At 42.5% G+C, this 27,642-nt stretch overlaps 1 protein-coding gene across 2 annotated transcripts in view; it reads left to right on the top strand.

Annotated features, from left to right (window-relative positions):
- The window catches only part of RAB3B (RAB3B, member RAS oncogene family), a 72,980-nt gene that overhangs the window by 34,284 nt on the left and 11,054 nt on the right, over positions 1 to 27,642 (top strand). For both annotated transcript variants that reach the window (XM_025912555.2, XM_086716960.1), the window contains exons 3-4: positions 12,302 to 12,420; positions 15,313 to 15,437. In XM_025912555.2, the coding sequence (XP_025768340.1) occupies positions 12,302 to 12,420; positions 15,313 to 15,437 (244 nt within the window). The remainder of the gene's footprint in view (positions 1 to 12,301; positions 12,421 to 15,312; positions 15,438 to 27,642) is intronic.

The following is a 27,642-nucleotide window of genomic DNA, read 5'->3' as shown; positions in this document are numbered from 1 at the left end:
CGGAGCCCCTACTTCAGTTGGGCGTCCGACTTCAGCTCAGATCATGATCTCGCGGTCCGTGAGTTCGAACCCTGCATCGGGCTCTGGGCTGACAGCTCAGAGCCTGGAGCCTGTTTCCGATTCTGTGTCTCCCTCTCTCTCTGACCCTCCCCTGCTCATGCTGTGTCTCTCTCTGTCTCAAAAATAAATAAAACGTTAAAAAAATTTTTTTAAATGTAACATTATAGCATAAATATAGCTAAAATTATTAGCAAGTCTTTACAAATATGATTTTAATGACTTCATTGTACATCATAGGGAGGATGCACCAGATCCATTCATTAATTCATGTAGTCAACAATATTTGTTGCACTTACATGTGTTGGGCACTATAAATAAGGTAAAAGAATGAGGCACAATCTCTGGTTTCTCAAAGTTTAGTTGTTCTCTATGGTTTAAATATTTAATTATTTTTCAGTTTGGGGCTGTTATGAATCATGTTATAGTGATTAGTGATCATCCTTGTGTGTAAAACTTTTCCTAGGTTTTAGATTATTTCCTTTAAATGGATTTTCAATCGTGAAATTCCTAATTCATGTTATCTTGCCAGCATGGAATATGATGTTAGCTTAATTTTAGCTAATTCAATAGGTTAAAAATGGTACCTCATCATTTCAAATTACATTCCTCTGATTACATATGGAACAGTCATCTATATATTTATTAATCATTTGTTTTCTGCAAATTGTCTGTTTGACAAGGTTCCTATTTTTATCAATGTCAATTTCTCAGTACAAGGTCTGATTCTCATTTCCTTTTACTTGCTGTGACCTGGGAATGTATTAGGTATAATCTTGTTCCAAGCTTCTCTTTTTTCTCCTAGCCCTCTCCTACCTCACTTCTTCCCCCACCACTTGCTATCCTGAAGGGGAGTTGGGTGAGTCACCTAAAGGATACAGGAAGTAAAAAATTAAGTAAATTCCTCAGAGAGACTTCTGAGAATGCTCTGAATGGTGCTGATGTCAATTTGGAAGCAAAAAGGGTGAAGAGGAAATGGGTTGCCAACTCTGATGCTAAATTTGTCTATGCCAAAGCACTGAGGTTTTATGGATGATGGTTCATTCAGTAGGTATCTTTAAAATACCTGCTACATGCTCAGATCTGTGCTGGGTGCTGATAAGGGCTTACTAGCTAGAGAAGACACAAATGAAATAGATCATAATTTTTTTTCTAAGGTTTATTTTGAGAGAGAGTGAGAGAGAGCACGGTGCATGTGCACGTGTGCTTGAACAGGAGAGGGGCAGAGAGAGAGAGAGGAAGAGAGAGTATCCCATGCTGCCAGCACAGAGCCTGACTAGGGGCTTGATCCCATGAACCATGAGACCATGACCAGAGCCAAAACCAAGAGTTGGAAGCCCAACAACTGAGCCACCCAGGCATCCCAGAAATAGGTTGTAATTAATAGTCAACTATGTATATTTTAAAGGCATCCAGACTAAGTGGAAAGGTTCAGCAGATAATTAGTAATTTCCATCTAAAACTTAGAAGTGAGGGGTTGAGGGGAGGATAAAGAGCCAGTGTAGAAGACAGAGCAGGAGCAGGGGGAAAATAAAGGGAACACACTGATGAAGCAAGTTGATGCTGAGGAAAGGTGGGGTTTCAAGAAGAGGAATGTATGTTTGGGGGATGCCATCTTTGTTATTTAGGGCAAAAGAGAGACCACTCTTATTCATTCTCTTATTCATTCATTTCTTTGTTCAGTTAGTATTTTTGAATACTTGCCAGTTGCCAGGTACTGCTTTAGACATTGCAGAAGGTATAGAAATGAAAGACATAGCCCCCAAACCATAGTCTAAATGAGGAGATGCAGATGGGAGTGGAAACAAATCCCTGATATAGGTGCTGTGAGTCATTCATTCAAAAAATATTTATTGGGGCACCTGGGTGGCTCAGTCGGTTGAGGATCTGACTCTTGGTTTTGGTTCAGGTCATGATCCTAGGGTTGTGGGATCCAGACCTGCATCAGGCTCTGCACTGAGCATGGAACCTGCTTAAGATTCTCTCTCTTTCTCTCTCTCTCCCTCTGCCCCTGTCCCCTGCTTGTGTACTCTCTCTCTTTCTAAAATAAAATAAAATTAATATTTATTGAACACACAAGACATGCCAGATACATTGAGGAGCAATGAAAGGAAGTCCTATAACCTTTGGTTTATCTGCTTGAAGTAAAATGTGGACATCATGGAAGTCAATAGTTATATCCTTGAGAAGTTTTGAGTGTTTGACAAGGGTTTTGTGTAAGAGACCAATGCCAAAAATAAGAATCCAGGGCATTCATTTCTCTGGGCCTTGGCTTCCCATCTGCAAAATGAGGGAGTTGACCCTATATGTATCTATCATAGGATTAGTCACATATGAGGTAGCTTCCCCACTAGACTGAGAATTCCCAGAGCAAGGATTACATGGGTCTTTGTCACTGGCACAGTGAAATATTTGTGGTAAATCAGTAAATATTTGTGGAATTGATTATTCTTGTGAGGGCCTTCTAGCTCTAATATTCTGTGCTCTGCTGCTGCTAAAATAAAGTCCCAAGTACGTTCTGTGGAAGCCCAGAAGGAATGATGACAAATTTTGATGCTACATCCCAAAGAACTTTCCAGAATAGGCGCCTGCTGACCTGGACCTCAAAGTTAGATAGGATTACAGTGAACAGGGAAGTGCTTTATAATCCCTAGTCCTGGATTCTAGTGACCTCTTTCCTGCCTTGTGCCCTCAAGGATCTATCAGTTACTACCTATATGCCCTTAGGCTTTAATTTTCTCACCTGTAAACCAGTAGTGACGATAATACATGGTATGCGGAAGAGAACATCATGTGGAGTCTGAATAGTTGGATTTGAGTCTTTGACTAGCCAAAAAGTAAGCAGCCATATGACCTTGGGAAAGTCACTTTACCTCTCTAGGTCTCAATTTCTCTACCTGCAAAATAAAGGAGTCAGACTAGATGAGCTAAGATTGATTTCTTCTGGCTCTAAACAGTCTGCATCCAGGGTCATTGTTAGGATCCAATAAGGTGATGCAACAAAATGTTTATAAACTCTAGGTGGTCCACAGTGTGGTCTGTATTGCTGAGGACAGATGGGTGTAACACCAAGCCAGCTCCAAGGGATCACTTTCTCCATTCCTCAGTCCTCGGCTTCTCCCAGACTCCATTGAACCTCTCTGAAAAGCTTCTCTACCTCTGGTTTCCTCCCACTCCCATGGGACACAATGCCTTGGCTTTCTGCTGCTGCAAATACAAAGGGCTTGGAGCTTGACAGGTGTTGGTCAGAGGGTGAGGTGTAGGGAGAGCCAGCCCAGAAGCTCTCCTTACTGCCTTCCTGGTGCTCATTATTTCTATCTCCCAACATGGCCCAGAGGGAGTGAATTGAATAGGAGGGAGGGAGGAGTCTGGCCCGGAGGAGAAAGTATGCAACAGGGCAGTATCCAGGGATGGAGGCCCCAGAAACAACCTCTTACCAGTTGTGTGACCTTCCAGGATGTGTCACTGCTTTGTGCCTCCTGCTTTATCTATAACATGGAAAGGGACCAGTAAGAGGAGGTGGTTTGTATGATCTCACAGACCCTTTTATAACCAAAGGGGTTATAAATGAGGTTTGAAATGAGTTTTCCCTACCAACCACATGGTCAGCTCTTGAGTTTCATTCAGCATTCTTATTAGTGCCTACTATGTCCCAAGTGCTATAGTCAAGGGCCTGGAATTTAGCTAAATATAGGATTGGGTCTCAAGATGCTCATAATCTGAAAGAGGAGACAGACAAATAAACCAGTACTATAATAAATGTGACGTGTCCAGTGACATAATGCCAAACCATGAAAGGGCAGAAAGGGAAGTTACTTTGTCAGGGGAGGGAAGGCCAGGAAAAGCTTCAGAGAGGATGTGACCTCTGAATGAGTTTACAAATTATAAAAGAGAAGGGGATTCCAGGCAAACATCTGCATATCAACAAAAGGCCACAAGTAGTTAGGCAAAACTGGAACTCATGGGTTCAGTGGAGGTATGAGAAGGAAAGAACTGGAAGGGAAGCTTGAGCTAGATCCTGAACACTCCGTATGTTGTACTGAGAAATTTGGGCCCTATGGTGGGGGCTATGGGAGGCCAGAGAGGGGATCTAGACCAAGAGGGAAATGATGAGATTTAGATTTTAGAAAGACCTATCTGACATTGTAGTATGCTCTGTTGAAAATGTTGCAGACACCCAATAAATTCATCCTTTCAACAAGTTTTTATTGGAAATCTCCCCCACCTTATGTGCTAGTGCTGTGCCAGCCACGGAGACACAATAGTAAAGCAAAACCAGACATCCTGTTCTTGTGGCACTCGCAGTTTGGCAAGGGAGACTGACTTTAATCAAATAACTGCACGACTAAATACAAAATTACAGTGAGGATGAGTGCTACAAAGGAGAAGTACATGGTGCCAGGACAGCATGTAATTGGAGTATTTGACTTTACCAGGATGGTCAGGGCAGCTTCTCTGCTGAGTTGAGCTAAGCTCCAAAGGGAGAGTGTTGCCTCAAGGAAAGGCACTAGGAAGGCTTTACGGGAACAGCCTCTCAGGCTTCAGACTCCCATCTGACACATGTTTACCTTCCAAAGCAAACTTCAAGCAAGTATTGCATTGTACTCATCCTTTGATCTTCGGGACCTAGCAGACACTAACCATAGAATCAGCGAAGATTTGAAAGAAAAGGAAGGTAAAAGAGGAAAACCTATTAGGCACCTTAGATATTTGAAGATAGCAGTGCTATTTCCTAGAGTACTAAACATCTTCCATCCTGTAGTTGTTCCCCCTGTAAAACAGTTTCAAGTTCCTGTCACTGTTCTGGTTATTCTGCTAATTGTGAAGGTCCCTGTGACAGGTGACTTAAAACAGAGACATAGCCTTGTGCCAGGAGCCATGGTCTCTTGGAGCCAAAAGACTTGGTATTCTTTAAGCCCCTTTCCATCATTCACTGTCTTTCACCTCTGCAAGCATCAGTTGCCTCTGTTGTGGAATGGGGATTTGGTTCTTCTCTCATAGGATTTCTTTGGGAATTAACTGAGATAATACACTTTATAACCTCTAAGAGCTAAACAAACATAGGATTTAAATTTTTGGAGGGCTGCCACGTGAGTGAAAAATTAGATTTATTCTTTGTGTCTCCGGAGAACAGAATTAAATCAATGGATAGAAATTACCACATGCAGATTTCAGCTCAAGAGAAGGAAGACATGTTCTAATAATCAGAACTGCCCGTCAATGGAATGGCTGCCTTTTAAGGTAGTGGGTGCCCAACATTAGAAACACTCAGTACAAGTATGCCGTGGAATGAATTCCTAGTTTGAGTGAGAGGGTAAGTTGAATAATATTTAAGGTTTACTTTTAACTTTATAATTCAACAATCTGGTAGTCAAGACAAGTGGAGGAACTGGGAGGGGGCATATGTGGCAGAGAGCAGCATGAACAGAAATATGGAGCAGAAATGAGTGTGGCATGTGTGGGCGACCATGAGGAAACTCCAGAAAGAAATGAAGAGTCTGTGTGGTTTGATGATTCAGTGGAAGATAAAGAAGATAACTAATGTTGGTTGAGCACATGTGTGCCAGACACACGTGATTCCATTTAAACTCTCTGGGTAATTTCCAGCCTTACCCTCTGGTGGAGGGGAGATTGTTCACCCCAGGAAACCTTAGAGGACCCCCTCTCTGGGAGGGGGGCGGGGTGCTGCAGAGTGGATTGGTCCTGTCCTAGGGGGAAGAAGGGGATCAAGAATACATAGTCTGGTTGGGCTATAGGTTGTGTTGAAAATGCACAGGCTGTGGTCAAAAGACAGAATTTGAATCCTGACTCTGTCTCCTTACAGTTTGTGACTCTAGCAATTTACTTAACTTCTGTGATCCTCGGTGGATTTATGTATAAAATGGAGACTCAAATTTGTCCTGCTTTAGGCTGCTGTAACAATTAAGATAAATGATGTAGAATAAAGAGCATCCTGGGAAAAGCACAGGCTTTGGAATCAGACCTAGGTTTGAATCTCAGTCTGGCATGAACTGGTTGCAAGATCTTAGGCAAATTATTTAACTTTTTCTCATCTGTAAATAGAGATAACAGTATTTCAAGGTTATTTGGTAATTAAATAAAATAGGTTAAGTGCTTAGCATGGTGTCTGGCCTGTAATAATTCTCAACTAACAGTCTTATTTTGTTACTATAAATAATAAGTGAGATCCCATATATAAAACATTTATCAAAATGCCTGGCACAGAGTAGGTGTTCAGTTGATGTTAGCTTCTCTGCCCCTTACCTATGTGTCTGTCTGCCACATGGGGCTGCTGGAGGCCAGGGCGGCGGCTTGCTCACCCTGGTGTCCACTCTCTGGAATAATGCTCTGCCCATATAAAGAGCTCAATGAATGCCTGCTTCATAGAAGTGAATTGATTGCTCTTGATGACATGGTCTCCTTCCTCAAGTAGCCAGTGAGTCATGCCTCTTTCTCCTCCTTCCTGTCTCCTCTTTGGTTCTATTTCTGACTCTCATCAGTGGGAGGGGAAATCAATGTTTGTTGAAGTGATTTTTAAAAATAAAAGAGAGAGGGAGAGAGAGGGAGGTTCAGGAACAGTTCTCTGGGCTACTTTCCATTGAGCACAGGATGGTGAGAGCTGGATTGTTGTTTCCAACCTTGCTTCTTTTCAAGGGAAATGACAATAACAATAATATCAACAGTAATAGCAGGAACTACTATGGACTTTATTGCATACCTACTATGTGCCTGGCACTCTGCCAGGCTCTCCAAATACGTTATCTATAATCTTCACACAACCACTTTGAGGTTGGTATTATCACTTTACAAATGAGAAAACTTAAGCTTAGAAGGGTTAAGTAATAATGAAAATGATATGTACTCCCCTATTTGAGTACCTATTATGAGCTAGACATTTTAAAAAAATCTTATTTAATTGCAAACAGCCTACAAAGTAGGGATTATTATTTCTATTCCAGATGTGAGGAAGCTGAATCTCAAAGAGATAAAAAAACAAAACAGAACAAAACAAAACAAACAAACAAAAAAACCCCAAGCTTTCCAAAACCACACAATGGCAGAGCTGGTGATGAATGGTGAACTGGTGATGAATGGCAGAGCTGGGAGTCAGACCAAAGCCTGCTCAACTTTTACACTCATCCATTCCCTTTCTATCAGGCCATTTGCTACTCTTTGAGGGAAGCATCATATTGAGACTCTGACTGGAAGCAGCCCTCAGCAGGTTTGAATGAGTGGGAAGTGACACATAGCATGAAACTCATCTACTCCAGCTGGGCAGACTCTGGGAAGCTGGCCCTGTTCCTGGGGCTAACTCTGAAAGTGCAAAAATAGTAACTGAGGCTTTTATGGCTCTTACTATGTACTAGGAACTTTTCTAAGCATTTTAGGTATAATAACTTTCTTAATGTTCACAATAACTTTGTGAAGTAGATATTGTTGTTATTCCCACTTTAAAGATGAAGAGACTAAGGCTCAAAAAGGCAAATTGCCCAAGAAGGAGATTACACAAGAGCATAAATACCAGGAGATAGTGATCATTAGGAGGCATTTAAAAGGCTGCCTACCATAGTCACATAGTAAGTGCTAGAACAGGGATTCACACCCAGGAGTCTAACCCCAGAGACCACCCTCAATTTCAAGACTGTGTAGCCTTTTTGTTTGGCAAGTGATGATTGAACCTCCACTGTGTGCACAGCCCTGTGCTAGGCACTAGGAGAACAGAGATGAAACTGGTTCCATGTCCAAGCTCATTTAGTATTCCATACTAGGATTTATTTTGTTTTATTTTATTTTATTTTATTTTATTTTATTTTATTTTATTTTATTTTATTTTATTTTATTTTATTTTATTTTATTTTAAATAACCTCTACACCCAATATGGGCTCAAATTCATGACCCCGAGATCAAGAGTTGCATGTTCTACCAACCGAACCAGCCAGGCACTCCCCATACCAAGATTTCTAATTAATTGGGCATCAATTGGGTGACAGGACCCCCCCGTCAAAGAGCTGGGGCACAGGGCCAGACTCCAGTCAGAGATGGAGGCCTCAAAACTCTCACAGGGAAATGATACAACACAGGCAGAGTGAGAAAAGTTGAGACCAGCTGCTTAAAAATCCTGCCTGGGCCTTTAAATCTCTAGTCTGGATGGGTGGCTTAATTCTAAACCTCTCTAAACCTCACAGGACAAGATTTGGGGCCTGGCCTGCAGATGGGTGGGAGGAGTCTCATTTGTGGTGTGGGAGCTCAGGAAGCAAAGGCAAGGGGTGTGGGGTGGATTAAATACTGTTGAAGTGTTTCATAGGTCCAAAAAAATTCTGCATAGATAGTGCGAATTGATGATTTCTCTCAGTAGTGCCTAAAATTCCCAGTGTTATGTGTTCACTCACTCATCCATCTCTTCATTCATTTATATATTAATTCATTCATCCACTCACTCATTTATGAACTGGAGAACTTTTAGAAAGAACTCTTACCAGAGTTCGTAGGAAGAAATATTGTATGTGGTCAGAAGAGATACTCTGATAAGCTGCTTGAGGTGAAGAGTAAGACACCCAAAGATCATGCTCAATAAACAGGAGTTGGAGATTTATATGCTCCCCAAGGATAGTGGGTGTAGTAAGTACAGATTTTTTTTGCTGAGTAAAGTTGTGCAAGTCTAGACCAGAGCTGAATTGCTGAGGACATGGAGAAAATGAGGTAACAGATAACTGTTGTCTTTGATTTCTCATCACTTCACCTCCAATTCATCACCATGCCCTATATAACTCATCTCTTAAATACCTCTTGAATCTGTTTGACTTCATTCTCATTGCTACCACTCTAGTTTAAATCCTTATTGGGACTTACTTGAACCACTGCAAAGATCTTCTAACTAGCCTTCCTGCTTTCCATCTCTTCTTCCAGTCCATTCCCCACATCACAGCCAGAGTGATCTTTCTAAATAAAGTTCAGATCTAATTATGTTAATCCCCTGCCTCAAAATCTTTTATTTTAAAAGATAAAGTCCAAGGGCACCTGAGTGGCTCAGTTGGTTAAGCATCTGCCTTCGGCTCAGGTCATGATCTCATGGTTCATGAGTTTGAGCCCCAAGTCTGGCTCTCTGCTGTCAGCGCGGAGCCCACTTCAGATCCTCTGTCTCCCTTTCTCCCTGTCCCTTCCCTGTGCTCTCCCTCTCTTGTCTCTCAAAAATAAATAAATAAACTTAAAAAAAAAGATAAAGTCCAAACCCCATAGCACAACATTTAAAGCTCTTTCTAGCTTCAGCACTTATCCATTACCCATTTCCCATTTCTTCCCATTCCTTAAGTTCTTTTGGAGTACTCAATGGCAAAAACTCTTCTTCTGCCAAAATACTTTTCCCTCACTTCACTGCTTGGAAAATTCTTCTTTAGAAAAGTCCCTGATGGGGTGCCTGGGTGGCTCAGTTGGTTAGGTGTCCAACTCTTGATTTCAGCTCAGGTAATGATCCCATGGTTGTGGGATCGAGCCTGGCATTGGGCTCTGTGCTGAGCATGGAGCTGGCTTAGGATTTTCTCTCTGTCTCTCTCTTTCTCTCTTTCTCTTTCCTTCTGTCCCTCTCCCCTGCTTGCTCTCTCTCTTCCTCAAATAAAAAGAAAGTCCCTGTTATCCTCCTACTATTGTCAAATAAGCACATCTTCAGGCCAATGCTTCTGGACTTGGTACAGATTCCATTAGTGGGAGTTACGCTGTCTACCACGTTTATGATTCTCCTCGTGGGCATATTATAAGATTGCATTTTTTTGGATGTGGGTGTGTGACTTGCTTTGGCTAGTGAAGTGGGAGAAGTAGAAGTTTTAAGAGCCAAAATATGACTCACACACTTTTCCCCCCTCTGGTAGCTGCCCTGTCAGCTATGGAAGACAAAAAGCAGAGCACCCAGCCAACTGTTAATAGATATGTAGCAATAGTGAAAAATAAAACCTCATTTAAGCTGCTGAAATTTGGGGATTGCTTTGCTACTAAATAACTCAGTATATCCTAACTGATACACTATCTCTGCTTTGACAACTTCTATAATTACCCCAAACCACCATGTTTCTACCTTACCTGACTTGTGTGACACATTTTCTTTTTTTTTTTTTAAGTTTATTTATTTTGAGAGAGAAAGAGAAAGAGAGAGAGCATGTGTACACAAGGTGGGAGGCGCAGGGAGAGAGGGAGAGGGAGAATCCCAAGCAGGCTCTGCACTGCCAGTGCAAGCCTGACGCATTTTCTTTATACTGCTTATCTGGAACTAATGACATATTGCCACATACTGTTAGTTATCAGTCTAATGCTCCCCATTAGCATTAGCTACCTCTGCACTTTTACTGAGACTTCCTCAAGTTAGGGATAGTGCTTTGTCCATTTTTATATCACACAAAGTATGGTCCATGGCTAAGGTATAAATTGTAACGGGTGTAGGAGTCAGACTTATTTTTTTTTAATGTTTATTTGTTTTTGAGAGAGCGCAAGCGGGGGAGGGGCAGAGAGAGTAGGGAACAGAGGATCCAAAGGGGGCTCTGCGCTGACAGCAGTAAGCCTGATGTGGGGCTCAAACTCACAAACCGCGAGATCATGACTTGAACTGAAGTTGGATGCTCAACCAACTGAGCTGGAGCTCATCCAACCCAGGTACCCCTCAGATAGATTTATTTTGAGTTCTAATTCTGATACTTAGCGGCAATCTTCTTAAGCCTCAGTTTCCTTATCTGGAATAAAATAGAGTAATCATATATATCCTACGGAGTTTTTCTGAAGTGTGTGGATAACAGGTGCAGCATATACACAAATAATGGCATACTGGAATTATTGTCCCCTTATTTTATTATCATTATAGATTGTGTTCAGTAAATACTTGTGGATAAATCCTTCATTGATTGGAGTTTAGTGGTATGTGCGTTGGACTTGGAATCAGAAGTCCTGGATTTAAGGCATAGCTTTTGTCTCCAGCTTTGTGACCTTAGGAAAGTCACTTCCCCTGCCTGCATTTTTGCATTCTCAACTATAAAATGTAAATGCTAGTGAATAGACATTTCTCCAAAGAAGACATCCAGATGGCTAACAGACACATGAAAAAATGCTCAACATCTCTCATCGTCAGGGAAATACAAATCAAAACCACAACGAGATACCACGTCACACCAGTCAGAATGGGTAACATTAACAACTCAGGCAAAAACAGATGTTGACAAGGATGTGGAGAAAGAGGATCTCTTTTGCACTGCTGATGGGAATGCAAACTGGTGCATCCACTCTAGAAAACAGTATGGAGATTCCCCAAAATATTAAAACTAGAACTACTCTACGACCCAGCAATTGCACTAGTAGGTATTTATCCAAGGGATACAGGAGTGCTGTTTCAAAGGTGCACACGCACCCCAATGTTTATAGCAGCACTATCGACAATAGCCAAAATATGTAAAGAGCCCAAATGTCCATCGATGGATGAATGGATAAAGAAGAGTGGTGTATATATATACAATGGAGTATTACTCAACAATCAAAAAAAAAAAAAATGAAATCTTGCCATTTGCAACAACATGGATGGAACTAGAGTATATTATGCTATGCAAAATTAGAGAAAGACAAATATATGACTTCACTCATTTGTGGAATTTAAGATACAAAACAGATGAACGTAATGGAACGAAAGCAAAAATAATGTAAAAACAGAGAGGGAGATAAACCATAAGAGACTCTTAAATATAGAGAACAAACTGAGGGTTGCTGGAGGGGTATAGGGTAGGGAGATGGGCTAAATGGACAAGGGACATTAAGGAGGACACTTGTTGGGATGAGCACTTGTTGGGATGGGTGATATATGTAAGTGATGAATCACTAAATTCTATTCCTGAAATCATTATTACACTATATGTTAATTGAGTTAGATTTAAATTTTTTTAAAAACGTCACGTGCTTTACTGACTGAGCCAGCCGGGCACCCCTCTTTCTTTTTTTAAAGTAAACTCTGCCCTCAATGTGGGGCTCAAGCTTGTGACCCCAAGGTCAAGAGTTGCCTACTCTACTGACTGAGCCAGCCAGGAGCCCCTCAATTATTTTCTTATTAATTTTTATGAGGTTTTAAAAAACATTTTATTCTACTTACCAAGTACAATACAAGACACACAATAGGTACTCCTTAAATATACTTTGGGCTATTTCTTAATTGTTCCTGAGGACTTTTTAGGAAAAAAAGCAGACTTTCTAGGATGCTAACTCTTTTCTCTTCCTACCCAGGACACAGCTGGGCAAGAGCGGTACCGGACCATCACCACAGCCTATTACCGTGGGGCCATGGGCTTCATTCTGATGTATGACATCACCAACGAGGAGTCCTTCAATGCTGTCCAAGATTGGTATGAGATTCATTCATTCACCTCATTCATTCATTCATTCACCTCAGTTATTCATTATTCATCAAACTCTTTAGGAAAACCTAATGTGTGCTAGGTCTTGTGCTGTATGCTAGGGAAATCTATGTGAATCAGACATGGCTCCTGTCCTCAAGGAACTCACAGATGAGAGGAGAGGAAGATAAGTAAGCAAGCAGTGAGAATATCATGTACATGTGCAGTGATAGAGAGGTACTGTTGGGAATCCAACAGAGGGCTGTGACCCAGCTTGGGGAGTCAAGGAAGGGGTCATGGAGTTGCTGACACAGATGCTACATTTTGTAAGATGAACAGGAGTGAGCCAGGGGGTGAATAGATAAGAATATTCCAGGAAAAGTATACAGATGTACAAAGATGAGAAGGTAAGTGAGGGGTATAAAAAGAGCAGAGGTCATGAAGAATTTTGTGTGTTGGGATAAGGAATTTGGAGTTTATTCCCTAGATGACGACATTTGAACAGGGAACCAGCAGGTTCAGATTAATGTTTTGGAAAGATCATCCTGGTCATAGTAGTGAATGAATCCACATATGACATCCCCATAAAGTTTATCCCCAGGCTAGGGGTCAAGAACACATCTAGTCCAAGTTTGTAAAGATTCAACATACAATGGAAATCAGCACAGCTTCACAGGTACAACCTCTGAATGACTTACACAGCTTTCTTCCTAGAGTATAATTCACAGGGAGAAGGGAGCACAAGGGGAAGGACAGGTAAGAGGGAGGGCCCAGGACACGGTGCCCCTAATCAGTAGAAAGGATTGGGATGGGAGAAGATGGAACATCTGTGCCATGGTCTTCTTCAGAATCAGAGATGCTGAGAAGGCCAGCAATTCAGCAGCGGTGCTGGCCAATGCCAAGGTTATCTCTGCTGCCCTTTGCCCAACAGCCATCCTTCGATGACTTCCCTTCTGTGAAGGAACAGTTGCCGTGACTGTGTGAAGTACTATTGGTGCTTGTAGTCTTGAGTTGTGAGTGACTTTGCAGGCTCTCCAAGGTGCCATTCACGTGTCTGTCATTCATGGTGGTCTAGGTTCTCCTTCTCAGCCTATTGGTTATCCTCCCCTTCCTCCTTTTTCTCTCTTCCCTTTTAACAAGACCCCTCCATCTTCCTTTTCTCTTTACTAGTCTTTTTTCCTCTTTCCTTTTCTCTTCCTTTTCTCCTTTCTTATTCCCTCTTTTCCCTTCAGTCACGATTTGTCTCAGCTCCTCCTCTTTCTCTCCCTCTCCATCTTCCCCCCTACCTCCTACCATGGAATTATTAGCTCTTTCTTTCAGTGTCTCTACACTGCTAATTCCCTGTTGGCCTTGACCTCCTTCCCTTTTGCCATCAGTCCCTGTTCATTCTGTCTCAGGAACACAGTGACTTTAACACCTGGTGACGATTCCTCCAAGAATAACCTGAATTGCTAATCTGGGAGCTGAGAGTGGATGGGGGTGAGAAGAGGGACAAAAATGACAGAAAGAATAGTATGGGGAGACATTAAGAGTTGGCTCCAGAGACCTGCCTTGAGGCTAAAGATTAAGTGTCTATTTCTCCTAAGCCCTGGCCTTTAGGTTTTGCCTCTGAGAAACTTGGTCCTAGCCTAGCCCCTCCAGTGCCCAGCACAGAGCCTCATTCTTTGTCAGCCCATGACCAACGTGGCTGAGTGAATTCCGTATCTTAAGGGAATGGCTTCTCATCCTTAAAGAGAAGATTGGTGGTGGGATCAGCTTTAGGAGCAGGGTTGGTAATAGGTCCAGAAACAGTTAGGGTTCAGTTAGTTTGAGTGTCAGTGTCAGGATAGGGTTGCATTTAAGATCTGCTTCAGGATTAACCATTTGCTGGCTTATTCATTCACCAGAAATTTGCTGACATCTCCTCTACTTTGTGCTCCGTGCTGGGGACTGGCACCCCAAAGACCAATGAGACTATCCTTGCCCTCAAGGAAAGACTGATAAGTTTAGCTAAATATAACAGGTGCCATGGTAAAGGTTTAAGTGACCAAAATGAGATTCCATTTTTGTCTGAAGGGATGGTTAGAGACAGAGTTAGGCCCATCCCCACAAGGAGATGTCCACAATATAAGGGCCCTATTTTATTCCTTACGTTAAAATTTTGTTTCTCATTATGTAAGTAGTATATACTCACTTTTGAAAAATTGAGAAGTACATAAAGTATTTTTGAAAAGTTTCATAATCATCTTTTGTGAGGGAAACTACTGCTGACGTTTTGGTTTCTAAAAATATTCATCATCTGAGGCTTCAGTGAATGTTTGCAAGTCACAGAAGAAGAAGGAGAGGCTAGCTGGGCCTAAGAAAGCCTGAGACGACTTCCCCCAAGGAGTTGTGGGACCATCCTTGGGTCTTGGGGGATGAGTTAGTGTGGGGAAGGGACTCCCAGTATAGACAAAGGCACAAGCTATGGAAGAGCATTTGGGGATGGGTGGGAAGTGAGAGGAAGTATGATAAAGCTGGAGAGACAGGATGTGAATGTTCTTGAACACCTGAGGGATATAGACTTCATCACATAGCTACTCGTTTTGTGGGCAGGGTTGGGGGGGGGGGAGCATAGAAGAGTCCTTTCAGGAAAGGATCAGCTAGATGTTTTAGAAAGAACTCTCTGCCCAGTGAAGAGAGGGATGGGCAGATGTATTAGAGGAATGCTACTAAGAGGTGGGTGAGGTTTGCAACCAGGGCTTAGGGGTCAGCACCTGTGACAACCAGCAGGGGCAGGTATCTGTCTGTCCTCAACTGAGTTAATTGACATAACTTGGGTGTAGCCTGCCTCCTGGAAGGGAAACCACGTCTTAGAGTTTTGCAGGGTCTGCCACCAGAGCAGGATGTCATTAACACAGTCTTCTCTTGGTCTCTCTTTAGGGCTACTCAGATCAAGACCTACTCCTGGGACAATGCGCAGGTTATCCTGGTGGGGAACAAATGTGACATGGAGGAAGAGAGGGTTGTTCCCACTGAGAAGGGCCGGCTCCTTGCAGAGCAGCTTGGTATGTGTACAACGTGTGTGTGTGTGTGTGTGTGTGTGTGTGTGTGTGTGTGTGCGCGCGCGCACGCACGCACATGCATGTTTACAGTTAAGTGTGACATTAAAGGTATGTTGTGATTGTGAATTATGTACATGTGTGCTCTATGTATATTGTTTATATTTGTGTGATGTACGTGTAAGCTTTGTGCTAGTGAATTTTAGGTAATTTATTATTTATGATAATGTGTATATTTTGTTACATTGAATTAATAAGTAAAATTTAAATTTATGAACTATTTTTTTTCACCAGTGCCTTCCACAAAGGCTTTGAGGTATCTTATAAAAATCGTCATAATAGGGGCACCTGGGTGGCTCAGTTGGTTAGGCATCCAACTTCGGCTCAGGTCAGGATCTCGCATCTGTGAGTTCGAGCCCCACATGGAGCTCTGTGCTGACAGCTCAGAGCCTGGAGCCTGCCTTGGAGTCTATGCCTCCCTCTTTCTCTGCCCCTTCTCCACTCGTGCTCTCTCGCTCTCCCAGAAATAAATAAACATTAAAAAAATGTTTTAATTATCATAATACATCAAAAAAATTAGAAAATCAAAGTAAAGGGAAAACAAGGGTAGGAGGAAAATAAGAGGAAGCCAGGGGTGAGATAAGTAATGTATGTTTTAGGTTCCCAGGCATGTGTAAGAGTTGGGTCAAAATATTGGCTTTTAGCTTCCTACCAGCCATGCAAAGAGAGAAACATAATCAATTACACGGTCTCAAGATGGTCCTTAAAATAAAAACAACCCCTCCAAAATAAAATAAAAACAAATCCATTATTCTCTTCACTGGCCACGATAGAGCAGACTCTATATGCTGGATGTGACAATGTCCTTAATAGCAAACATCCTTATAGCAACCACAACACTGTGTCTTAGTATTTCTCTCAATGTAAATTGATGCTTCTTCACCAAAACACAATTCACAACAACAGTAAATGTTTGAAGGGATGAAATAATGTGATTTAGGTATGCAGCTCAGTCTGACTTTTTCCAAGATTAAAGCACTCTTATCTCTGTGTTCCACTGAGACCCAGGTACCTCGGGTGCGTCTCAATGGCCCCACAGCAGAACTCCTACCTATACTTGCTTAAAGGAGCAGCTGCTTTTCTTTTCTTTTCTTTTCTTTTCTTTTCTTTTCTTTTCTTTTCTTTTCTTTCCTTTCCTTTCCTTTCCTTTCCTTTCCATTCCTTTTTTTTTTTTTTTAATGTTTATTTATTTTTGAGGCAATGCAAGAGACAGAGTGCAGGCAGCAGAGGGGCAGACAGAAGGGGACACAGAATCTGAAACAGGCTCCAGGCTCTGAGCCGTCAGCACAGAGCCCGACGCAGGGCTCAAACTCATGAACCATGAGATCATGACCTGAGCTGAAGTCAGACGCTTAACTGACTGAGCCACTCAGGTGCCCCCCTTTCCTTTCCTTTCAGTATTGGGGTTTAATGTAGGATCACCTCAGAAAAAACTTCATCTAGAAGAAAGGATATATTTCTTAACTTTTAGCCAGCCTCCCTAAATATGTCTCACAACCTAGGTATTGTAAGTATTGAGGAGTAGGAAGTTTAAAGTTATTCTCCCTTATGGTCTCTAGAGTATAGGTATTTGGGCTTGTAGGTAGGAAAATTGTGTAATATATAAATGTGAGTTGTGTGTGGTATATATTTGTATTATGTATATTATGAGTACATGTGTGGGAGTGTCTTATATGTCTTTCTTCCCTCCTCTGTTCCCCAGGGTGGCCTGGAATAGAAAGTAGCAAACTGTAGGTGTTTAATAAATAGGGAGGTTGAGTTATCTTGGATTTTGCTGTTCTTACCCCATTACAGAAGTTCACAGGGTCCAGAAAGGGTCTACCCGTCCCCCTGGTTCACAGAACAGTAAGCATGTGGCTAAGCATACGTTTGGGTGACCCTTGCTATCACTTTATGCCTTCAACCTGCTGTCCCCAGGGAGACTCCCAGCACTTTCCCTGGACTAACCATCTGTTCAGAATGCTCTCTTCTACTCCACACCCCCTACCCTCATCCAGCCAGTAAATCTAAACTCACTTTTCAAAGCAGCTCAAGCTTCACATCTTCTATAAAGCCCTTCCTGGCCCCCAGAGCTCTTTTCCTCTTGCCTCTACCCAATGTACCTCAGACACACAGCAGTCACAGTCCCTATCGCACTTGGGTGCACTTGTTTACTTGTCCATCTCCCTAAAGTTCTGTGAGGACAGGAAATGAGTCTAGTTTATTTTTGTGCCCACAGTGCCTACTATATGGCCTGGCTCTGAGTAGACACTGCAGAAATATGTTTCGATTAAATTTTATTATGTTAAGTATTTGGCTACTTCATTTTACTTCAATCCAATTAAGACTTTCTGAGCGCCTACTTTATGCCAGGTACTGTGCTGTGAAATAGGATACACATTCCCTGGTCTGAAGGACAGAAAGAGTGATACCCCAAGTGATCAGTGTTGTGATAGAGGAATGTGGTGAGGGGTGTGGGGGTACAGAGGAGGTTACCTAACTCAGCGGGGATCAGAGAACATGATGCCCAAGCTGAGTCTTGAAGACAAGTAGGAGCAGCCAAGTGAGGAGAAGCCAGGACATTTCAGGGGAGTAACACTGGCAAAGGCAAAGAACAGCACTGTGTGTTCAGGGTACTATAAATTGTTGACTGTGTGAGTCTAGCATTTCCCAAAGAGACTTATGCCATTGGAAGTGTGCAAGATGATTTTATATATATACTTTGGTATGTATTTGAAAAAAATATAGAGGTGCCTGGGTGGCTTAGTTGGTTAAGCATCTGACTCTTGATCTCAGCTCAGGTCTTAATCTCAGGGTCATGAGTTCAAGTCCCACGTTGGGCTCCATGCTGGGCATGGAGCCTATTTAATAAAAAGAAAGAAAAGAAAAGAAAAGAAAAGAAAAGAAAAGAAAAGAAAAGAAAAGAAAAGAAAGAAGGAAGGAAGGAAGGAAGGAAGGAAGGAAGGAAGGAAGGAAGGAAGAAAGAAAAAGAAAGAAAGAAAAGAAAGGGGGAAAAAAATCAGTACATCAAGACCTTAGACCAAGTTTTAAAAGATGAGGTAGTTTTGTATTTGGAAAAAAAATAACCAGCATGCCAAGCCCTTAGGACTAAGATTTTTAAAAAGCGAGTTGGTTAAATATTTATTAGGTGTTTACCATGTGCCAGGCACTATTCTAAGTGTTTTAAAGTATTACTCACTTAATTTAATCCCCCTAGAACTCTCTGACATATGTGCTTCTCTTATCTCTAAGTTGTGTTAGGTGTTTTTTTGTTTTGTTTTGTTTTGTTTTTGTTTTTTTAAACAGAGGAGAAAACTAAGGCACAGAGAAATTGAGTAACTTGCTTAAGGTCACACAGCTAGTAACAGGTTGAGTCAGAATTTGAACCCTAGAAGTGGTCTGGCTCCATACCCTGTGCTCCTAACTACTTAACCTCACTATATATGGTACCATGTATTATCACTAAATATGGTAATAATAGGTGATATATATATTGATCTAGGTGTTATATGAAATGCTGTATAGTAATTCATCTAATTCTCACTATAACCCTTCAAAGTAGGTACTATAGGGTATGTCCAATACTCTGAAAAATGAAGTTCAGAGGGGTTAAATAATTTGCTCAAGTTAAGAGATAGTGGGGTTAGTTTAGATCTATCAAATTTATATAGGAACGTAGATGGAAGCAAGATTAATTCTTAGTGTAGGGTGTAGGAAGGCATTTAAAGAGAGTCTTAATGAATTAGTCCTATTTGGGCAGTAAAGTTAAACCATGTCTGTCCTGTACAATTTCCCGAGTTTTCCTCCATTACTTACCAGTATTTGCATATTGGACATCTATTTCTCTTGCTAGACCTTGAGAGCAACCAGGTTATGTCTAATTTGGGTCATTATCCTAAGGATCCAGCATAGGGTAGATATTCATTCATTCATTCATTCATTCATACATTTATTCACTTATTCATTGAGCACTTAACTCTGAGCTAGGTTCTATTTTAGCATTTGGCATATAATAGTGAACAAAACAGCTATGATCCTTACTGTCATGGAACTAATGGGAAGGGGAGAATAAATAATTATACAAATAAATATATAATTTAAAATGTTGTAGGGGCGCCTGGGTGGCGCAGTCGGTTAAGCGGCCGGCTTCAGCCAGGTCACGATCTCGCGGTCCGTGAGTTCGAGCCCCGCGTCGGGCTCTGGGCTGATGGCTCAGAGCCTGGAGCCTGTTTCCGATTCTGTGTCTCCCTCTCTCTCTGCCCCTCCCCCGTTCATGCTCTGTCTCTCTCTGTCCCAAAAATAAATAAACGTTGAAAAAAAAAATTTTTTTAAATGTTGTAAATAGACAAATTGAATGGTATGTGAATTATATCTCAATACAGCTGTTAAAAATTGTGTTATGTTCTACATGAGTTAGGACTCTTGTTATGGAAAGTGATAAAATCCCAAATCAAACTAGCTTTCATTAAAAAAAATAGCTTATTAGCTCATGTAGCTGCACAGTTCACTAGACCCAGGATTCAACTGCCCTTTCCATTTCTCAATTTTGTTTATCCCTTCAGCCTCCCTCCTTCTCCAGGCAAACTCTGCATGGGGAGTAAGATGGAAGCTCCAGATTCATATCTTCTCAACTCCTGAAAAAAAAAAAAAAGGCCTTCTCTTCTCTCTCCCTTCAATCTTAGGGAAGACTATGATTGGCCACCTGTGAGTCACGTGCCTGTTCCAATGGCTGGGGGAGGCGGGTATTATGACCTATAGTGCCACCACAACTGTTTAAAAATAGGGTTCCCTAAAAGAAGGAATGGTGGGCAGATAAATGTAACATAAGTTACAAGTGCTATGAAGAGAGTGAAACAGAGAAACTTAATTTTAGACTGGAGCGTCAAGATCCTCCCAGAAAGTAACACTGAAGCTGAGAACTAAAAGATGAGAAAAAGTTAGGCAAAGAGTGGGTGTGAGTGAGTGTGTAGTGGGGGCGGGGGCAGGGCATGGAGGCAGAGGACCATGTTCCAGATCAAGAATAGTCCTACTGTGGGGTAAAGCTTGAAGCACTCATGTTATTGAAAGAAGGCCATACCACAGGGACTGAACAATCAAGGGGGGAGTAGTGTGAGGTGAGAGTGGAGAGGTAGGCAAGGGCCAAGTCATGAAGGATCCTGTGGATCATGTTAAGAATTTTGCAAGGATGTGACCAGATTTGGGAACAGTGAGGGTGGATGCTCAGCCTTCCTCATTCCCACTTCAGTCCTATCTCTGCTATGCCAGCAATTGAGTTTCAGTGGTCTGTTTGCCACCATAGTAGTGCCACTCGCTGCTCGATGGGATTCCTCTTCAGGACTCCCTTTCCCTTAGCTTTTCGTAGCTCACTAGGCCAATCTAGTCATATGGCCAGCTGCTAGCTTTTATTAAAGCTGTGAGTAGCAGCAGGCTATCAGTATCCTCGAAGTTCCTGGGACATGGGTGAGACTGTGGCAAGTGGATCTTAGGGAGTATGGAGCAGTTTCAGGGACTCCTATTGTGAGAAGCATGGCATTTTGGGGCCTCTTCCCTCCTGTGCCCCTCAGAAAGGGACATCTTGTCCCTTCTCTGGATCTGAATGCAAATGGACCTGGCCAGAGCCCAGAGAGGATAGTAAAAGAGAAAAACGCACTTCTGCTTACAAGGGAGGGAGAGACTCATTTACGATGCGGTCTTAGAACACACACATACACTCACTCCAGCAAAGTTTAGTGTGAAAAGCACCAGAGTAGGAGTTGGAGGCTGAGGGTTTTATCCTGTTTCTGCCACTAATTTGCTATAAGATCTTGAGCATCTTGTCTCCTGTCTCTGGGTCTCAGTTTACCCATCTGAAAAATAGGAGATTTGGGTTAGTTGAATGGGAAGGTCCATTTGGCTCTATCCCTTCTCTTTGATTCCATGATTTCAGTTCACACAATACCTACTTATCACTCAGACCTCACAGACCTTTGTACATTGCCTTGCTTATTTTAGGTGCCTGTTAAATGGGCTTGTTTATTTGTTTGTTTTTTGAATTGGGATGAACAGTTGAAACCTGCACCACAGAGCCTCGTTGCAGAGAAAGACCTGACATTGATAGTAACTAACTTTGATGCAGTGACTTACAGTTTACAAGGTGCTTTCACAACAATTTTCTGTGACCCTCATCCTCACTCCTAGCCTGGAAGATGTCATTATCATCAGCTCCATAATACTGATGAAGAAGCTGAATCCAAACTTGTGTTTTCTTGCACACAATGAGCTGTGCCACTCACTTCTGTCTCTTTATTTTTTCATTTAAAGATTCTGTAACTTTTCTAAGCCACGCAGGTATCAGGTGGTAGACCCAGTACTCAAACTCAGGCTTTGGACTAAAAATCCTAATGTTCCCATTATATCATCATCCAGTGGTATTTTCCCAAAAGCTTGCCACTGTTTCTCTTCAAATTTCTACCCTTAGTCACAGTGTTAGTGAGATTTCTTTAGATTCTGTTGTGGTAACACATAACTCGAGTCAGGAGCTTAGATAATAAAGGTTTATTTCTCACATATGCTAGCTGCAAGTCAGCTGTGAATCTGTTCCATGTGTTTTCCTACTTTGGGGTCTAATCTGGGATGGCTAAACCACACAAAGGCTCTTAAATCTTCTGTTGGGACTTGGAATGCCCACATCTGTTGGCCAAAGCAAGTTACATGATCAAATTTGATGTCAATGAAACAGAAAGATATAATCCTCCCACAAAGAGGTTCTGCAAAGCACTTGCCAATGGGTGGATATGCCAAATCCTGTACAGAGAGGGCAGTGAATAATCTGCCACAGTTGTCTAACACATGATGGACCCTGGGGACACAGAAGTGAACACCTGCCTTCACCCTGCCTTCAAGATGCCAATTGACTAGGGAAACAAAATAGTAGAGAGGTAATTTCAACATCCTTTGGGTAGATGGCTGTGTCAGTCCTTAGCCTGTTTGATATCATTCTTCACTCTTCTGCTGTCTCTCCTGCAAACACCCCGTCCCCCACCCCCATCCCAGGGGGTTGACATTTGCAGGCTGTGTTTCCCAGGTTCCTGTGACAGTGGCTTTTGGATGCATTTAGCCAAGGAGAGACATAGGCAGGTGATTAGAGATGGGGAAAAGGGAAACCTGTATATTCCCTCTCCCCACCTTGGATGACTCCTCAAGTAGAGGCTGCTCCTCTTCTTTGGCTCCTGCTTTCCTGGCTCTAGCTTCCTTTGGCCTTAGTAGTAGGTTTGTTTTATTTGTTGGTGATAATGTCTGGTTTCCTCACTATTCTTATTGGCCTCTTTGTTCTTCTGTCTCTTATATAACCAGTTTCCTCTAGTTTAAATGTTAAGAATAGTTCCCATTTTGCTGTTGGAATCTGATGGAAACAATTGTGTAAGGTACTATGGGAGAACAGGGGAGAGGTACATTGTATGTTCTAAGTGGTGGAGGTGGGGTGAGAAGAGAAAGGTAATTCCACAGTTGAATAATGAAAGTAACTAGGAGTAGGAGCTAGAGAGTAATAGCATGAGTAATGGCACCAAATGAGAAAGTGTTCATATCTCTGGAGCATGGTGTGTGCCAGGAAGATGGAGCCAGGGAAGTAGATAGAGGCCAAGCCACGAAAAATCTTGGATGTTAAGCCAATGAGTCTGGGTACTGCATTAATTAGGCCTCTTTCAGTCCCAGTTACACAAATCCAAGTCAAAATAGGACAGAAGCATAGCTGAGCAAAATGAATGAGAAGGTCGCTGTAAATGAGATGATTGAGAAATTAAGGGTGTTAGATGAATTGACCACATGAAACCCAAAGTTCCTGAGAATGAGAACAACCCTGGGCATAAAGGAACACAGTGAGTCACTTGCCAAATTATCAATGACCAGCAGGTCATGAATTGAAGATTGATACATGACAGAGATGGGAGGTATCAGAGGGAGGTAGAGAAGGGATTTGAACATAAAAGTGGAGAAGTGTTCTAGGGCAGTGTCAGGATGAGGAGAGGTAAGTTCAGTTGGTTATGAATTTTTGAATAGGATTCTGAGGTCAAACTCAGAAGCAGGCAGTGTGGACAAACTGTAGAGTCTGGGTCTATGACAGCTACCTTTGGGCAGGATAGGTAAACATGATCCTGGAGGGATGTGGATTATCTCAGATTCAGCTAAGAATTGGGCCCTATTAAAGATAGAAGAAATATTGTTGTGAAGCCAATTAGAGGGAGGAAAGGACTGAGGGCTAGTCTGATTAATTGGTTGTCATCTTTCTGACCTCACTAGGTTCTCAGCTCCTGAGAATCCTTACTAATGAATCTGAGGGAAAGGTTACCATCTGGGCCTGCTAATGAAGAGCCTTCCAGAAGCCTGACAGTAATTGGATGGATGTGAATTTGGAGTGGTCCTGCTAGGGAAAGAGACCCATGAGCTGGCTAAGGCCATGAGCTGGTTACTCAAATCAGAGTTCCCACACCTTGGGTACCTTTAAGATGACAGTGACGTCTCTTTGGCATGACACATGAGCCCTCCATGAGTCTCCATGAGACTTACTGTCTCATCTGTCATCACTTTGAGCTTTCTGCTCTAATGATAACAAACTACTATGCTCACTCTGGCGTATACCAATGCTGTTTTTGCCCCATTATCTGTGCTCATGCTGCTTCCCCTGCCTGGTGTAGTACACACAAATGTGCTCACACATACATTCACAATCACCTGTCTTTATCTAGTTGATATCTGTGTAGGAATCAGCTTCTCCAAGAAGCCTTCCCTGGCCCCCCAGGACAGTTAGGTGCCTCCTCTTGTGTCCTGCTAATCCCCTTGCTTCCCACCATTCCAGCATTTATCATGGTAATACTGTCAGTGTGTCTGTCTCTCACACTTGACTAGGAGCTCCTCAAGGGTAAGAACTACTGATTCACCCAAGTGTCATCATGCATGTTGAGCTGACTTTTATGACCCCTACTGTCCACATCCTCTCAAGCACACTCTCCATGCTTCCCCCCTCCTTCAGTCATCTCTTCATCAACCAGCACTCACCAAACACCTATACCTTTGGCTATTTCTGGGGCTCAGATGAATGGCATAGTCCCTGCTCAGGGACCTTCTTGTCAAATGGACTTCTACCATGCAGGGTAACATGTGCTATAGCTGTATAAGAGGCTGTATCTAAGCTGAGCCTGAAAGAATGAAAAGTTAGTTAGGTGAAGAGTTTTGCTCAGTTGTAGCCTCAAAGATTCCTCTTTCCACTAACTTCTGGAAGCCTCCTCCTGCTCTCTTCCCATGCCACTCTCTCTCTCCACTGCATTCCTGCACATCCTCTGGTTTGCTCTACTTGGGTTAGAAATGTTATATAGTGTTCAGTCACTATTCCAACTGAGAGCGAGACAAAGGGGCATAAGGGATAGAGCCCTAGCTTATACCACATCCCCAAGTCTAGGTTTTCCTGTCTGTAACTTACAAGTAATAACCCCTGCCTTGCCCCCCACCCCGCTCACAAGGCTGTTTTAAAATTATTTTGGGGGCACCTGGGTGGCTCAGTCAGTTGAGCATCTGACCCTTGATTTTGGCTCAGGTCATGATCTCAGGGTTCGTGAGATGGAGCCCTGTGTTGGGCTCTGTGCTGACAGCGTGGAGCCTGCTTGGGATTCATATTCTCTTTCTTTCTCTCTCTCTCTCTCTCTCTCTCTCTCTCTCAAATAATAAAACTTAAAAAAATAAATAAAATTGTATTTGTGAACTCTTATAGACTATGCATACATAAGGGCTCTGATTAGTGTATCTTTTCCAAAATTAGATTTGGTCTCCTTTTGTCCCTGGCTCTCAACATGAGACCTGGCACAAAGTCAATGTTCAGTAAAGACTGGTTTATTGATTGACCCTGAATGATTAGGAGAAAGAAGATTTCCCTAAAGGCCCTGGGTGCAAGGAAGCTGGGACTAAAGTGAACTAGGAATATAAGGAAAAGGGAATTAACATGTATTCCGTATGCCAATCATTTCACATACTTATGTGCATTTAATTCTTATTACCTCACTATGAGGTAGGTAATATTCACCCCATTCTACAGATAAAGAAATAGAGGCTGAGAGAGGTTGGGCAACTTGCCCAAGGTCATACAGCCAGTAGCTGACAGGGACTATAATCAAATCCGGGTTATATGACTCCTGGGCCTCTTCCCACTGCCTACCTGTACAACATGACATGTCCTCCCCTCAGTGCCAATTCCTCAGAAATGATTTGTGCCCTGGCCTTGAACTGGGTCCTCATCTTCATCCAAACTAATAGTTAAAGCCTATTTACTTCTTTACCTGTTTGCCCCTTTCCTAGGCAAGCAACTCCCTCCTCTTCTCCAAAAACTATCACTTGTGATAAGCCAGTCAAAGGCCAGAGAGTCAATTTTTATGATACTCATTAAGGAAAAGCTACATGCTGGAAGGTCTCTGAAGCTGACTGGGTTTCTGTAGTCTGAAGATAATGAGCCAGCAGCCAACTCTTTCTTTATCACAAGTCGATGGTTAGCACGCACTCCTGCTGCTTGCCTTTCTCAGGTTGGGGAAAGGGCCACTGAGAGACTGTCAACCAAAGGAGGCCTGGAAGGAGCTGGGAGTGCCTTCAAGCTGAAGATGGTGGAGGAAGAGGAGGCTTGTTTGTTCTCGGGGGCTTCAGTCCTTCAGTCCACAGTGGGATAATAGGGAGTAGGAAGTGGGGAGAAAAGAGAGCCCCTCCTTTGTGGGAAAAGACAATAGAAGAAGGAGAACAGGATGAAGAGGAGGTGAGAGGAGCAGATGAAAGTAGAAGGAAAGAAACTGTTATTCTAACAGGCAACTTCGTACACCAGTTTCTCTCTCCTCTCACTTAATTCTCCCAGCTGTTCTCAGCAGGAACACACTATAGCTATTCCTATTTGACAACTGAGGAGTCTGAGACTCAGAGAGGCTAAGTGATTCACAGAGATAAAGTGACTTGCCCAGATTCAGACAGGGTAATAGTCAGATAAAGGCAAAGGCCAAAGAGACTTGTAAAGAAGAGAAAGGTATAGTCAAGAAGGAAGGAAGGAAGGAAGGAAGGAAGGAAGGAAGGAAGGAAGGAAGAGAGGGAGGGGGGAGGAAGGGAGGGAGGAAGGGAGGAAGGAAGGGAAGAAGGGAGGGAAGGGAGAAAGGAGAAAGGAGAAAGAAAAGGAAAAGGAAAGAAAAGAGAGAAGGAAGTAAGGAGGGGTACCTGGGTGACTCACTCTGTTGAGCATCTGGCTCTTGATTTTGGTTCAGGTCATGAGCTCACAGTTTGTGGGTTCAAGCCCTGCATTGGGCTCTGCGCTTACAGTGCAGAGCCTGCTTGGGATTCTCTTTCTCCCTCTCTCTCTTGGCCCCTCCTCTGCTTGCACACACACTCTCTCTGTCAAAATAAATAAATAAACATTTTTTTAAAAAGAAGGAAGGAAGGAAGAAAAGAAATAAAGATGGAAAGAAGAGAAAGAGAAGAAGTAGGAGACAGGACTGTGTATGAACTTTGGAGCTAGCCAAACCCAGATTTAAACCCAATTTCCACTAATATAGTCCCGTGACCTTGTGTGAGTTATGCAATCTCTTGAAGCCTTCATTTTCTCATTTATAAATTAAAGATGATTATATTTACCCGCAGTAAGATAATAGTTCCAAAGCTCCTGGCATCGTGTCTGACATATAGTGGGTGCTCAATAAATATAAAGAATCCAAAGGAGAAAGTGTGAGGAACATAAGGGAAAAGAAGGAGAGACATGAAAACAAGGGAAGAGAGAAGTTTTGAGAAGAAATAAAGATGGACCTGAAAGGAAAGGAAAGAGGAAGTTCCTTGGACAAATAGGAGGGAGGAGACTGGGTCAGGGACCTATAGAGAAGGAGGCTTTTACTTCTAAGAACTGCCACCAACCTGGTCAGAATTCCTCAGCTGGGAAGTAGCCACTTTGTCTGAATCAGGAGGGACTTTCTTGTGTCTCTTGGGACAATCAAGTTCTGTTCCTTGTCACAGAAAGTGTCACTAAAGATCTCAAGGTACCAAACAGACAAGAATATTTTATGCTTCAAGTGCAGCCTTCCATGTGCCTTCTGTTGGGTTTGTGTGGGAGGCAGAGCTATAGAGAAAGTCCAGGGGAATTCAGGGAGGAGGAACCTCATGGAGTAGAGATAAGCCAGTGGATCCG

This window comes from Puma concolor, chromosome C1 (assembly GCF_028749965.1).
Source record: "Puma concolor isolate L17-30 chromosome C1, mPumCon1.1.hap2, whole genome shotgun sequence".
Taxonomy (NCBI): domain Eukaryota; kingdom Metazoa; phylum Chordata; class Mammalia; order Carnivora; family Felidae; genus Puma; species Puma concolor.
The sequence above is the reverse complement of the archived record's forward strand: the minus strand, read 5'-3'. Positions and strand labels throughout refer to the sequence as shown.